The sequence below is a fragment of the Bactrocera latifrons genome, unplaced genomic scaffold (assembly GCF_001853355.1).
Source record: "Bactrocera latifrons isolate USDA-ARS-PBARC rearing strain unplaced genomic scaffold, ASM185335v1 scaffold_1560, whole genome shotgun sequence".
Lineage (NCBI taxonomy): Eukaryota > Metazoa > Arthropoda > Insecta > Diptera > Tephritidae > Bactrocera > Bactrocera latifrons.
Genome location: NW_017535031.1, coordinates 1 through 15877, shown reverse-complemented (window position 1 = coordinate 15877; position 15877 = coordinate 1). Strand labels below are relative to the sequence as shown.

Here is a 15877-nt window from a genome sequence, read left to right as displayed (position 1 = left end):
TGCATTCAAAAATCGCTTACGACATGCGTGTCAACGTTGGCACTGTCTGTAAGGTATTCACGTTAGACGCTGATACTCAAAAGCAATAATGCACATACATATGTAGATACTTGCACAAACTTGTATGTACGTGATGGATACACGCCTGTCTACACAAAACTGTCAACATTCTGTCCATACCTTCATTTAATATCGAAGTTGTAAAACAATAAAAATTTTAGTAGCACACACGACCTGTGGTACCTTGCACTCGACACTAACACACACATACAAATAAATACACATACCGTTAAGTGGTGGCACGCGAGCTCCTGCAATTGTAGCGCCAGACGCCACAACAAGTTGTAAAATGTAAGCAATAATTGTGCAGAGCATAGTGAACTGCCACATGTACTTGGCACAAAGAAAGCGAAGAAGAATTAAGCAGCTCAAAAACAATGGCAATAATGCACGTAATAATAAAAATAAGGAAGCATTGTATGTATGTAGAAGTGAGAAAAAGTCTCAAAGGAGCATAATGGGTACATACAGTATAGCACAAAATTGCACTCGCTTCCAGCAGTAATAAGGATATACCGAAGTTTAAGCAACTCCATAAACAACAACTGTGACACACACACGCCGACGATTATCGACAAGCAACGAAGGTGGCGTCACAACAGAACAAGTCTCCGAGGTGAAATTCCGAGACAGCAATTTCATGAGCCTGTCGCCTGCAAAGACATGTTGTTGTAATAAGAAGAACAGCTATATATGTATATAAAATATGTACATACAGACAAATTACCCATACCGTCGACTAGTTTGGTTACTAAAAGAATAGTGTTAACAGATATAATGCAAACGAGTATATGAATCCGCCGTCAGAATATTTATAGTATTAGTTTTCTTCCAAAATGTATTAAAAAATTTTGGAAAACAGCTAATTTATACAAAATAAAAATAATTAAAGCTTATATCGTTACATAAYGTAACATCATTTTTCACAAGTTTTCAGGAGAACAAATAGACGATAGAAAATTTTCAATTAGAAAAAATTTAAATTTGGTTGTATACTCGTATACATAAATAATGGCAGAAACTGAAAATGTCGTAGATGCAATATAGTGTAGTGCACTCTAATCAATAAAAAATTCCATTTCGATTTATATATATATGTATGTGTATAATATACATTATATATTATATAACTGATAGATTAACTTTATAAATATATCATTGGCAAAGCACTGTTACAACCGTGTTTCAAGCACTTAATATCAGCCACAAATATTTTTTTTTATATTATTTCTTTTTTTCTTCAAGAAACGCACTTCAGCCGACCATTGTGATCGCTTAATGTCCGATACTTTGTTAAATGGTCTAACTGTTTCCGTTATTTTAAAGTACCTGTCATTTGAGTAGACAAATGTTTAAATATTTTTCATTGCTAAGTATCTCTTCCCCATACAATCTGCGCCACATAATACTGTGTATTTCGGCGTTTTTCTTGCTCTTGTCAAAATTTTAAGCGGAAATGTGGAATGCGGTACTTGACTAATGTGAGAAAAGTCTGCTTAGCAAAGTGTTTTTAGGCAAATAAATATATGCCGGTTAGCCTTTGCTCTTCCAAAACTATGTTCCGCTTTTAAATTTTAAGCTAAAGAAAAATAAATGAATGAATGTGTTTAAACATACGGAAATATTTTTCTGTGTGCGCCTGAACTAACGATGAAAACTAATTATGCTACGTTAAGCTTTTGTCATTTAGGTTGAATTAAGATGGAAAGGAAGCATCAACTAAATCATAATGGAGAGTGTTGAAGTTTCAGTGTACAGAGTTTCTACACTGAAACTTCAACATTCTCCATTACGRTGCTACGTTATGCTTAAAAGTTYTCAAYAATAATTWATAAATACAGTTTCGTATACATATATTTTGTGCTTGGGAAAAATGTGTACGTAAATGCATATATACATATTTGATATATTCTTTATGAAAAAAAACTAAAACCACAATAGCTACTTTAACAGCAAATTTCACATTTTAGTTTAGTGACTAACTCCATTTCTATATATTTCCTACATACTGCTCAAACATTGAAGATTCTCTCCTTTCAACTTGTTCTTATTATTTTGAATCATTACAGGTTACAGGTATTCTTTTATTACCTTCATACAATGTAGATTTCACTGTCTTCTTTGAAATTTTTTCGTTCTTCTGTTATGCAACAGAATATGCCTGTTAAGTAACTCGTTTGCTTTTCGTCTTGAAAAAAGTTTAGCAAAAGAATGTTTATGGCTGCTCAAAAGCATAAGCGAAATATTTTCTTTTGTTTTACAGCCTTTGAAATATCCATTGTGTCATGAAATAGCGGTAAATATGCATAAGTATTTTCAAATTCACAGCTGTCAGCTCTTCGAATGGCGTTGAAGCTGTACACTTGACCTAGTTTTGTATTTCTATACAAATTTTGAAAGCATCAACTTAATCTTAACTAAAATTTATGTAAATAATAAATAAAGTGTTTGTTCGATGATATTTATAAATAAAATAACAAAAATTATTTTCACATACTAGAGAACATACTGTTGTGGGCAAAACCTAGTAAGACTTTTTAATTTAAATTTCGAAATATTTTATTTACTAGGTGGGCATGACTGTCATCGAAATATCATATCATTAGTGTTTAGTAAACGCTTGTCTTTCTGAAGTACACAAAGTGCATACGGCGAATTTTACCATGAGTGAAATTATTCAAAAAAAAGTTCCATTGAATTTTAAGAAAGCCTTCGGTGTTAATTTTTTGTTGCGGAGAAGTGTTTTTGATTGATACAGTTTCACAAAGAGGGTCGAAGACGCGTCGACGACGGCCATCAAGTAGGCGTGAGTAAAAAATAAAAAAAAAATTAATTGGTGCATGAAAATCGACGATTGACAATTAGGGAATTTACTGGCATCGTTGGAATATCGGAAAGATTAGTGAAAATCATTTTGAAAGAGCATTTTGTCCCAAATTACTAAATTTTTTCGACTACCAGCATGTCGTGAAACGTATTACTACTGGCGATGAGTCTTGCATMTATTCTTACTACTCTGAAGCAGRAGCGAATATTTTGGTAAAGGTGAGCCGCAGCCGAAAAAACATGTCAAAAGTCAAGGTTATGTTGACAGTTTTCTTAAATTGTCGAGGTGTGGTGTACTTAGAACTCCTTGCGAGGGGCCAAAATGCCAACAAGGAATAATATTTAAGTATTATGCGTCGTTATGCGTGCGAAGCTATTCGTTAAAAAATACAGGAATTATGTGCCTTACGGGCCGGCAACTCTTAGCAATTGGAGGCATTAAACATTGAAAGATATTCCGCAAAGTGTCTTTAAAAACTTTTTCGAAGGTTTGAAAAAAACGTTACCACAAGTGTATTGGGGCCAAGGAGGATTACTTTGAGAGGGACGACATAAATATTGATTATAAATGTTTAAATTAGGAACAAAGTCTTACTATTATTCGCTCATAGTAATACAGTGTGTGCTAATAATACGGATATTAAAAACTTTGAGCTTTAAACGTTTCAAATATGGCTATTTAATTTAGTTAAATTAGAATAAAGTTTATGTCGATAAATAGCGGACAAATTTATATAGTGTCCACTCCGGATCTCTTTATATATGATAAAATGGTGTTGAACTTCCCAACTTTGCCGCGCGAACTTTCAGATATTCTTTTAGTACGTTCACTTACGATGTTTTGCTCAGAATAATGTCTTCCAATATCCCTCCACGAAAAGTAGTTGTAAACCATTATTCGTACACAAAACCCCCAAACAGTCGGGTSTTCTAAGCAGCCGKAACGCATTTTTACCCTGTCAAGAAYAGGCAATCCACCAGCATTATTCACAATGACTTAAGTTATTTTTCTTCATATTCGTGTTTCAGRTTGGCTGTATGGCTGGCTAATAAGAGGAAGGCAAACAAATAGTTAGAAATTTTCATCCGATCATTAGAATTTCGGAAGTGTTATCAAATACTAATATAAGAATATTCCAGAGGTGTTGTAAGGTTTAGTAAGGCAATAAAAAATCGATTTTTTGAAACCCGTGAAACCTGTAAACCATCTATCTCTTTTCCAAGGTAGTAGCCATGGWTGACCAAGAAAAGCTAAATTTCTTCACTTCACAAACAAAATCTTCTAAGAACTCATTTCTAATGTGTTATATTATTTCTTTAGGCCAAAATTAAATAAATAAATAAGCCTCGTGGATTACTGCAGGGATTTATTTCAAGAAATTACCGTAAAATGCACGTGCATTAAATTAAAACATGGTACKGGTCAGTAGAAAACTCGAGCGTAGRAAAATCAACTGACCAACAAAAATACAAACAAACAAACTACCAATTTGTAACAGTACCAAGCTGAGAAACTGTGCATGCCACCAAAAAGTCGCAGCAAAAAATTGCAACAAGMCACAATTGCGTGAAAAATCTGTTTGGCGCAGTAAAATGCTGCATTTTTTTTCGCGAAATTTTCGAGACCTGCGATTTCTTTCAATTACTAATGCACCGTGAAATTTTTCGAATTGCTAAATTGCAGTTGTAAGGCGTTGTGTGCATTTATTAGCGTCGCCGTAGTGACGCTTAGYTGCACAAAGCGCCAAATCGGTTGTAAACAAAATAAGGAAATTCGACTAAGCTAGGAATTGTATATATCAAAAATGTGTGTGTGTGTGTATGCATTGCTATGCGGCGCAAATTTTTGACCGTGCCAAATTGTGGCGCTACAAATTCGGGCCCACCTGAATGGCGCACTGAGAAATTGCTCCACTTTTTCAATCAACTTTGAACCGGCCATAGTATTCCGCTACAAAGGTGCATAGTTTTCGTTTATTTACTTTGAATTGCAACTTTGGCTGTGAGAAATATTGCTATTAGTCACACAACTTACCGTTAAGAAAAGATTTATTGCTGAAATWTGCGCTCATTTGTATGCCTCTATTTGGCGAAGAAATTTATATCCTAGATCGTGCATTGCATTTTTGAAATGATTCTTGGAAGTGGTCACCTAGTCTAAACTATTGAGAGTTTTTCATTATTCATGGAATATTGTGCCAAMGTTTATCCGAGTAAAAGTTTCGGAGATACAGCCTTGAGAACTTGCGTGCTCGAGACCAGCCAGGCGCCGTCTTTAAAGAACTTTTTAGAGCTACTCTTCCAATCTTCATTTAATTTTGCACAGATCGTTCATACAATATTTTTGATTTTTTTTTTTCCTAAAACACGTATTTTTTCACTTTAGATGATCCTGTAAAGAGTTATACTGCCAACAGGGCGCATTTTTTTCCCGAAGCATTTTCGGAAATGGCATCGCAATGGCCGAGTTTAAAATATTTTTTTCCAAAAATTTCAMAATTTCTTTGTTAATAATGTATGTTTGTAACAATAAAAAATTCTAATAAATTGTTTTATTTTTTATATGACAAAAAAATTGTGGAATAAAGGCTGGGGAAACCCATGTAACCCCTTAAATAACAATGCTAAGATAACGATGAGGCAAAGTGTAATCCAATCGTTTAATCTATTTTTAATTTTGATGTCGACAATTTAACAACAAACAAACGGCGGGTGTAACCGAATATTTTATTCTCTTGCCACTTGCAAAAATCAAAAAAAAAAATAAAAAAAAAAACAGGAATTGATTCAGAAAAAAGGCAGTGGGGGGTTTTCACCCATTTTATCTATTTTTGCCAGCCTTCGATTAATATGTCTCATACTAAAAATGTGTTTGCCTGTGTTTTATTAAAGTATCTCACATACAATCACCAATCATATGGAGCAAAGTCAGTCGGATGTTCGAAGCTACTAATATAAGTTATTTAGGGGCTAGGTCTAGTTTGCACATAATTTGATMTATTTTAGGCACAAAACTACACTGTTTTGAGTAGGACATGCCCTCTTATTTGCGTAGAAATAGCTCATATATCGGCCGATATGTGTACGATAATTCACCATACTTAAATTAAATTGACCAATCACAACTTGAGATATAGTCAATTTTGAAGCCGCGCCCCTAAAACAGTTTTAACTTTGAAAATAATTTTAGTTCCCAAATATCATTTAAGGAGATAGTTTGGAATTTGTTTAAAATTTCTAGAAAAGAATACCGRATTAAAATAATTGGCTATAAGGAATGCCAACAAGGACGACGGAGTTATAAAATGAAATAAAACAATAAAATTTGRTCAAAATGATTTCTATATAATATTTTTATCATAAATACTGAACGTCACCTCAAGCTTTTTCAAATATATGTATATATGCTGCCTCGTTTAACCTTTGKAAATTGTCCAAGGTCATTACGCAACTTCAGGTTCTTCGAAAAATCTGTAAATCCAAAAAAACATATTTTCACCAGTGGTGGCAATTTTGTGTGCTGACAAAGYCATTAGGCAAGAAATGAGCCTCATCTGAAAATATRTTTTTTTGGATTTACAGRTTTTTCGAAGAACCTGAATTTGCGTAATGACCTTGGACAAATTCCAAAGGTTAAACGAGGCAGGATGAAACGACAAACCTTACGGATCACAATGACAAATTTCAGCACAAAGCCGTAAACAAACATGAACRCGAGCTGTCAAAGTCACGTCATTCAGTTTTACGTTATTCAAGATAGTTCTTGTAAATTGTGAAAGGCAATTTGGTTTAGTTAAATAATTAAATTATTTGAAATAAATCAAAAAGTGTTCCAATTTCAAAAAATGTATTGTTCACTAAACAACACTGCACAAGTTTCTAGTCCCTGACTAAAGTTTTTAAAATATTGCCTTCAAATGTTTTTTAATAACACGCAAATTCAATTAGCGTGGCTAACAACATAGATGGCATAAGTGCATAGTTTATTAATTAAAAAAGTATGCACCACTTGTGCTTAACCAATTAAAAACTAATTCCTTTGACACAATATGCAAAACAAGCAACAAAACAACGCTTTGCAATAACAGCCAAAACGTCAAACGAAAGCATAAAAATATTCGCAATTAATTGAAAGACAACCGCAGAACACAAAAACAACTAGAAACAAAAACAAAAAACGTAGAAACTGCAATGGCGCAGATAACAAACCCTAAAATCGAAAACAAAACAAAACAAAACAGAAAACGTTGAAATAACCACAAACGCTGTGCACTAACGCAACGCCTACAGCGAAATTGACACATCAAACTGTCAAAGTGAGTACAAACAAAATTGKTTTGTGCAATTTTTTTTTGCACAATTTCAAAACGCCCAGAATTCAATATTTCAACTTCAATGGAAATGCTATTTGAAAGCGGGTGGCCCACAAAGTACCAAGCTTTGATGCTCTATGAAAAGTGGGTGGTAGCATTTTGGAATGCTTTTTTTTGTTTTTTTTTTTTTTTTTGTAGGAGTATATGTAAAATATAAAAGAGCTATTCCCTGGGTCCGTTCGAATGATTTTGGTGGATATTTTTAGTATAAAACCCTTCTTGCTCGACTCGTCCAGAAAAAAGTAGATTTTTTTCAAATTGTGCCCAAATTTAAAGCCACAATGATTACCATGGACCAAACACCGTATGCACCAGATTTGTCCGTGTGATTTTTTCTTTTTCTTCAAATTGAGATTGCCGCTCCTTGGAACCCGTTATCAGTCGATAAAAGAGATAAAACAAAAATTCGCTGAAGRAGCTGAAYTCCATCCCAAAAAATGCTTATAAAAAGTGTTTCAAGGACTGAAAAAGTTGTTGGCAAAAGTGTATTATATCTGGGAGGGGAGATTATTCTGAAGGCRACAAAATAAATAATGATGAATAATTAATTGTTTTGTAWTTTATTTCCAATTTCCGGGTGAATTTTTGTCACAATGTCTGCGATAACTTCTCTGTCGGCTCAACTTTTTAGCCATCGCGTGACAGTTTCCAGTTCGAAAACAATGAGAAATCCATCTATTTGGCCGTGGCAACGTCCGAGTCGTAAGCTCGTACAATGCTTTGAGAAGGAGCACATTTTTCTACCCCCGGTAAAAACCAAATTTCGACATTGTAGGCATTTGGCCTTTCATCCGATTGTAAATGTGGATCAGATTTTGTAAATTCCGAAAACGATGGCAAACCCACTCTAGAATAAAGGCGGTCTTGCGTTCTTACGAGGGGGTTATTCGGGAGAAGTCCACAGTTTCGACTGTTTCTGGTGTTCTTGTTATTGTTGTGGCAGCAGGATTCTGTTGAGTTYAAAGTCCTTGACCTCGATAAAAAAATTGGATCCATTCATTACGTACGTAGACCTGACTGTTGTGGTAACGGTTCAACTGTTCCTGGATCTCTGTTGTGTACCTGTGGATTCATGTTTCGTCGACCGTCATGAAGTTAAGCAGAAATTTCCTCAGTTTGCTTCTGAACAGCGTGAAACGCTATTATGCTGTGATATTACAGTTGCACTTGTTCGTAATAAGTAAACGGTACAGCCGACACGCTAATAGCTTTCTCATGAAAGAAAGAAAATAGTCAGCACAGAAGAAGAGTCAACTTTTACACCAACTGAGCGAGCTTTAATTGCACTGACTATGTAAATATCGTTTCAACGCAACCCGTTAACATCGCCTTGGAGATAATAAGTAAATTACTTTCGATTTAATTATTGCACCTACACTCTCTTTTTCCCTACAGGGTATTCGATTTGATTATTTTTTACCGAATACAAATTGTCTGTGCAACACACCAGCTGCTCCTTCCGCTATACTACTCTGGCAAAACCTCCAACACTACACTAAAAAGTAAATGTATCATATGCATGCCAACAATAACAAAGAAACAAATATTGACACCAACGAAAATATTTGCGCCAAAAACAACAAAATACATGCCACATGGGCTGGAAAACCCATGTAGGCACACACGTGAACTGCGTCGTCTGACTGGCTGCGCGCCCTGACTGTGTCGAATTTGCCAGGCTTTGTGATAACAAAACAAAAATATTGCATTTACGCGCCGTTGCATGCATGTGGCAGTGCCGCGCCACGCAGACACGCGTCATGAGCCCGCTAAAATATCCGCCAACATGCATTGACAGCTGTCAAAAGTACGCAACAAAGCACAGCACAAGATCAAAAAGAATAAAGAGAAATGTGTAAATATGCGGGAAGTGTAGTCGAAGCTTGTTGTGCTCACTTTTTTATTCTTTTATTTTTTTTAAATTTTTTATTTTTATTTATATATTTTTTTTAGAGTACTCCAACTTGTATTGCTTTTGAATTTTTTAAGGAACATTTTTTCAAAGCGCGAAAATTTCATATTTTATTTTCACACATGGAAAATTCAATTTGCTGCGTTTTTTCACATTTCACTAAAAAATTCCTAAGCGCTCGTTGGTTGATTGTGAGCTTTTTGCGTAAGTTGTTAACAATGTTTTGCAACAACACAAAACAAGGAAGGCAGCAACACAACGTGTTTAGTCATTCACAAAGCTACAAATTGTATTAGGTTGCAGCTAACAGACTGAAGTTCATTTATTTTCCAATAATTGCATACAAAAATGGATTTTTCTAAAACCAAAAGTGCTTATAAAATGTTATGATTTAGTTATTAGAGAGCATTGTGCACAATGTAAGGTAAACAGGGATCACTTGCAAGGTGGTATTCCCGCATCCCTAAGTTAGTTGATAGTAGTAAATTTAGGCAACGTATTTGCCTTGGGACCGCTCGTGGTAAAGCGAAAATGTCCTAGATAGTATCCACGTAGTAACTTAAAGGAGTATCCTTTAGTGCGAGTATTGATGACTACAGCATATATAAGAAAAGGCTTGCCATTATTAAGAGATGTTGCTGAACAGACTAAGACCATTTATTCACAACGAAATTTCATAATTTTATTTTGCCTCAATGAAGGTTCTCACTTTCAGCTGTCTGAAAGTCTTGATTTTATTGTGGGCAAGAGACATTCGTGGAATAAAAATGTCAAGGAGGTAGTAAAGTCTTATATTGCTGCCAAGGAGCCAGCARACAAAGATAACGTAAAGCGCTTCAAGAAAAAAGAGCACCTTCATCACATTATTGCTGTACTAGAAGTATGATATCGATTGTACTCTTGTCATGCGCTCTTCGATAAATTCTTTGGTTGCAGGAAAGAAGGTGAGGTGAAAGTGCCTGCATTTTCTTCTCTATTTTCCAGCTTTTGAAACATCTCGACATACACATCATAGGCGAACCAGGAGACCACACATTTATAATCGTCTCAAAGCGCTCCGTTGATTTATGATTGGATTTGTGACCAATTTTAAAGGATATAAGCTCTTCTGACGACTTTTTAACCTAAYCAAACTTACTTTACCTTAGATTCGAGTAAATTCGATTAAAATTGAAGCGCACATCACAGAAAACGGTAGACGAGATTGCACCCAACCACTTTCCCATAAACATCATTCACCATAAATAAGCCGTAATTTCTCTGATTTATTTGCACAATTATTAATTATAGAATATTTGGGCATAACTAATGCGTGCCAATTTCGGCTGTCTACCATCAATTGCACAGTTACAAGGCAAGGTAGGCAGCTGAAAGTAGCGCACCCTAATTGCTGTTGCAACTTTCAACTTCACCTTTCGGGACGACGCGGGCAGAACCACTTACAATTTAATTAACTTTCAATTTGTTATGCCGCATGCCACACAGTTGATTACATACCTCAGCAGGCAGGAATAGCGTTAATGCCGCCAAAATAGAACAACAGAAAATATGCATCCCAAAGGCTAGAGTATACTAGTAGAGTAAGAAATGCCAGTTAACGGCAAATAAAATTGTAAAAATTGATTGATTACTGCGGTGTTGCAAGCTTTGTCGCGCCGAGAAACGCGGCAGCAAGTAATATCTGTCGTCGTCGCAAGTTCAATTAATTTCCCGTTTTAGTCTTTTTCCATTACATTTTCTTAAAATTTACCGCACTCACGTTTCTCACTCGTTTCTCTGTTCAATTGTCTTTGCAGRCCCATCAGTCGCACGCCGCTCACACAGGTCTCCTATCTACAAAAGATACCAACACTGCCGCGCCACTTCTCGCCCAGCGCAGCAGCCGCAGCGGCGRGCGGAAGTGGCAGTTTGGGCCTTGGCGCGCCAGGTGCAACATCAGCACTGCTCGCCGGCAGCGTTTTGCCTAGCAGCTCGTCGGCTAGCGCTTTATATAGTCCCAATGCGACAGGTTTGCCGACCTCACCGCTGCCACTACAGCGTCAATTTCATCACGCGCCACCACCGCAACATGGACAGCAACAACAACAACARCAGCTACAAMATCAACCGCCATTGCCGCCRCTACATCATCATCAGTTGCATCCGCAACAATATTTGCCACCGCATCACCAGCTGCCACCGCCGGCGCCGCCGCATGCCGCTGCCTCAACAATCGGTATGCTGGCGCATCATGCACCACAACAGTATTCACCGGCGCATTCGGCGCACTCTTCATCGTCCAAGTACTCCAGCTCATCGCTGAAGCATCAACAGCAGCAACATCAACAACAACAACAGTCGCATGGTATGCCGCAACCACAGCAACATGCGCCACACCAGCTGTCGCCGGCGATTTCATCACCTTCACCGCCCTCACTGCTGCACCACCCAACGTCGGCGCATGCGTCCTTCGCGCTGGTCGGTCACCAGCAGCTCGACATGCAGCGCCATTCGCACTCGGACGATGACAGCGGTTGCGCGCTGGAGGAGTACACTTGGGTGCCGCCCGGTCTGAGACCCGATCAGGTAAGCAATAAAAGGAGAGAATACACTTGGCAATTATCAAGCGTCTAGCCTTAAGTTAGCAAACGARTTGCGYGCGGTTGMCGGGTTAGCGGCAGAGTTCGATATCGTGGCAGRTAGGCGTGAAATTATGCCACAATTGTTTTGATTAACTTAAGAGGGCTGCAGTACGCAGACGCGGTACTTGTATGGGAGATTTGCAATCAAAGCGAATTAGCAGTGTGTAGAAGAATGCAATTATACGCGCTGAAATTAATTTACTACTTCACAAAGCACGCTTTAAAGGGAAACAAAGTGGTAGCCGCATATATTTATGTATATATTGAGAGCATATGTAGAAGCCATATGTTCATATATGTACCTTTTATATATACCATGTACTGCGCATGCGTATGAAGTGCCAGTGCGCACGCGCCACTCAACACGTATCTTTTTACAGCATTACCGTCAACAACACGCGAAGCGCTCCAGCACCGAGCAACCGACACCCAAAGCGCAAAGCGACACACATCCTCAACAAATCTCTATACATAGCACTCATTTCAAGGCAATTGTAACAAGACGCCATAACCGTGGCCAACAGCTGCATTGCCTTGTGGGCTCGCCTTACCAAGCTTACCGCGGCCCCAAGAGTTTTCGGTACCGAAAAGATATGTGGCTCACTTGCTGGTAGTGCTGCAGTGCCTATGCCGAAGTAATTCTTCAAAATATGCTTGCGTTCGTTGTGAACGCTTTGGTGTTTGTCATTTTGTTGTGTAGCCCGTTGCTAGTYGGCTTCTTACGCATTGCGTCACGCTGCAAGCGTGTAAACGTAAGAGCAGACGACACTCAAGTGCAACCTATCGTGATACTTTGTTATATTGAATGTCTAGCTGTGTCACATTTAATCTGCTGAAATCCATATCATGTCGATTGCGCGACACTTAGAGAAACATTTTTGAGGGGTAATTTGTTTTACCCTTAAGAAAAGCGGAATTTTTATTGAAAGAAGCGCTTCATATACCCGACGCTTGGAAAGAGTAGTTACTCTACTGAAACCTGCCAAATAAAGGGCAAGCCCAATAACTATCCTTTCCTTTTTTGCGAAGTTCACTCATCCACTGAGTCCAGCAGACTATCATCATAGTTAACAGAACGTGCTTAGCTCGCCAAAGCATTTATGGCCTAAATCCTAAGTTAATCAAACCAACCTGTGAAATGACGATCCTAGTAGCATTGGGCTTGCAAAACGCTTCTCACACAGTATGTCATATGACTTCTAGAGGACAGCGAACAATCTCTGCTCATTCGAGTTCAATGAGCGGTAGGTAATCATCCGTACCCATTTCTGCAGTCATTTGCATGAAACCGAAGCCGCTTGAAGCGGAACTACCACCCATAACAGGCGAACAGTTTCGAGTTGTCGAGAAAATCTAATAAGACCCTTTCACCACTTCGTGCTAGATGTTGTAGCAGGTTAGACCCCTACGTACTCAGAATCGACTCCAAAATACCAAATATATGCCCCGCGCGCAATGAATGGCCGCTTTACTCTAATCACGCCTTTGCGTGCCTAGTAAACCTCTTCCTCTCTCACCCCTCTACCGATGGCCTGACCCCATCGAAACTGCACGTTTCCTGGGTCTATCGTGAGATTCTGACGATGACCATCCCAACTTAAATCTTACCACCCAAGCGAGGATTAGGAAAGAGCTACAGCAACAATAGAAGCTTTCTCTATTTTTATAGGTAGCTTTATATTGATTCGAATTCGATCAGTGGTAGATTTAAGAGGTCTAAAGTCGCACTCACGTCGTTGCTGGTGTCTGTAGTCAGACCGTCTTTTGAATATTCAATTCTCTTTCGCACGTATTCTTTGGTCAAATACTATAACCTGTATTGTTCGGGTATATTCGTGAAATCTAAATATCCTCCTGCGCTTACTCGAAATAACTGAACTCGATAAATTGATTCACAATTATTTAGTATATCATTTATTCCTACACACATTAAACTATTCAAAAATCGCCCTTCACTTCAAATGCATTCATGTCATTAGAAATAATATTATAGTTCTTAGAAAAAAATCGTCCTCCTAAAAGCCGAAAGATCCATTGTCACGTAGTTCCCTTATCATCCTTCTTTATCTCTTCACCATTTGCTAGACCGATGTTGAATTATCTTAGTATTTAAGCTACGGCGAACCGAGAGATTTTAAAAACCTTCACAGCTTTTAATCAATACATGAGGTTCCTTCGATCCACACCTGCGATTATTGAAAAACACAAACGACAAGTGATACAGTCATTAAATTGGAATACTTTCATAAACTTTACTGGTGGCATAATTCTCATAATGATTACTTATGTATTTTATTATACTGAATTGTTTTGATAGTCTTTAACTGACTAACATTCTATCCGTTACTATTCTGAAGCAAGTCTCCAAATTGTACGATGAAGGTACATATCAAGAATATATTTTTATAAGGATTGAATACAGTGTCGATTAAAGAATAAATAATAATAATAAATTTCACAAAAGAAACGAGAGCAGTGAGAAAGTTCTTTGGGCAAAAGGCAACACTTCAAGATTTTTAAGCGCGTCTGACACTGACTACAAAGATTATATCGCGTCTCAATATAACAATATCGACTCTGTGACAAACACTGGTCTACATAATCAGAACACACTGAATTTATTTTTGGTTAGGAACTTTCAACTTCTGCAGATGTCCTTAAACGACGCAAAAACTACCTTACCGCCTTTTCAACATAGAAGATTTCTCACATATAGTTTCTACTTTACGAATGAATATCAATAAGCCAAGCCCTAAGTACTGAGTTAAACTAGAATCTCGACCACAATAGCAAGTGTTTTATAGAATATTGGAACAAAGTGGACTTTCATCCGTTGGCTGTATTGTAGGCGACAAGAACAATCTCGCTTTGGCGAGTCAACCAAAGAAGCATTCAACAGTCTATAAAATAAAAACCACTAATTTTACAATGAATCCTGCTAATCCTAACATTTATACCGCTATTTTTCTGCAAGTGCATCCACTATCGCTCAAGCACAACCATGAGTGTATCTTACTTATGCGCCAAAGTGGTTTATGTGGTTACTGTGGTTGAGGTCATAAATATGTCAAGTGCAGTTTTGATAAGTAAGAGTTATTGCTAGCAGAAAAAAGTGAAAGAAGTAAATTACACAAACAGTTGATTAAAAAGTAACGAAAGGCGCGCAATAAAACTTGCTACAATTTGTTACATTGATTGAAGTGGCTATAAAAAYAGAAATTAAAACTTGCACTGCTATAAAATCAAGTATCGCCATTGTTGCTGTACATATGTATTTTTGATTACAACAGTACWGGCAGAGACTTTCCAAAATTTGCAATTTGCCGCTTGCACCGACTGTGCGACACGCAGCTGCCGCCAATTGACTTTTTACTACGAGTTTAATGCGTTAAAAAGTGTGCGGACGACGCGTCTGACCGCTGCGGCACACGCCGCATGGCATCCTCGCGACTTTATCAATTATGTCGGCCATTCATTTGCTTTCAAAGTTGTGGATTTCGTAAAACAACAACAAAGTGTAGCGGGAAAGTGAGACACCGACGAAGAGGGGACACAAAAACAATAAACCTCTTCCTGCTGCCACACTATCAGCGCCTTCAGCAGGCTGCTCCAATGTTGCGCGTTATCCATACGTGACAGACGCTGCTGACTACCGCTGTGTGCAACACATAAATTATTGCCGTAAAATATCCGTATCCGTTGGCGCGCCGCTACCAYTGTTGTTAAATATAAATCTTTCGCAATCTTACATTTCTACATAAAACTTGCTGGTATTTATTTCATATGTAGTTTTATSTAAAGGGTGGTCCTTATGACATCCACTTTTTTGGCTCATCGTATAGCTACATACATACATAATTTTGGCCGAACTAAACAAATCTTTATCCACCTAATCTCTTCAAAATGTAGTCGATTACTCTTTGGTCCTCTGATACTTCCCGAGCCGGAGCTTTGGGTATCCTTTCTTGCGCTGAACAACGGATGTGCWTATATTCAGAGAACTTGTTAGTTCTCTTATAAATCTGAATGTTTCTACATCAGCACTTTTTACATTTATTAATGAGAAAAGGACAATGGGAACTCAA

At 37.6% G+C, this 15877-nt stretch overlaps 1 protein-coding gene across 1 annotated transcript; it reads left to right on the top strand.

Annotated features, from left to right (window-relative positions):
- Positions 1–10968: 10968 nt before the first annotated feature.
- On the top strand, positions 10969–14555 carry LOC108966133 (protein prickle-like; the record flags this gene model as incomplete). Its single annotated transcript, XM_018928896.1, has 3 exons — positions 10969–11742; positions 12485–12488; positions 14494–14555. Coding segments are annotated over 3 exons (840 nt in total), but the record flags the coding sequence as incomplete, so codon positions are not given.
- Positions 14556–15877: the final 1322 nt, after the last annotated feature.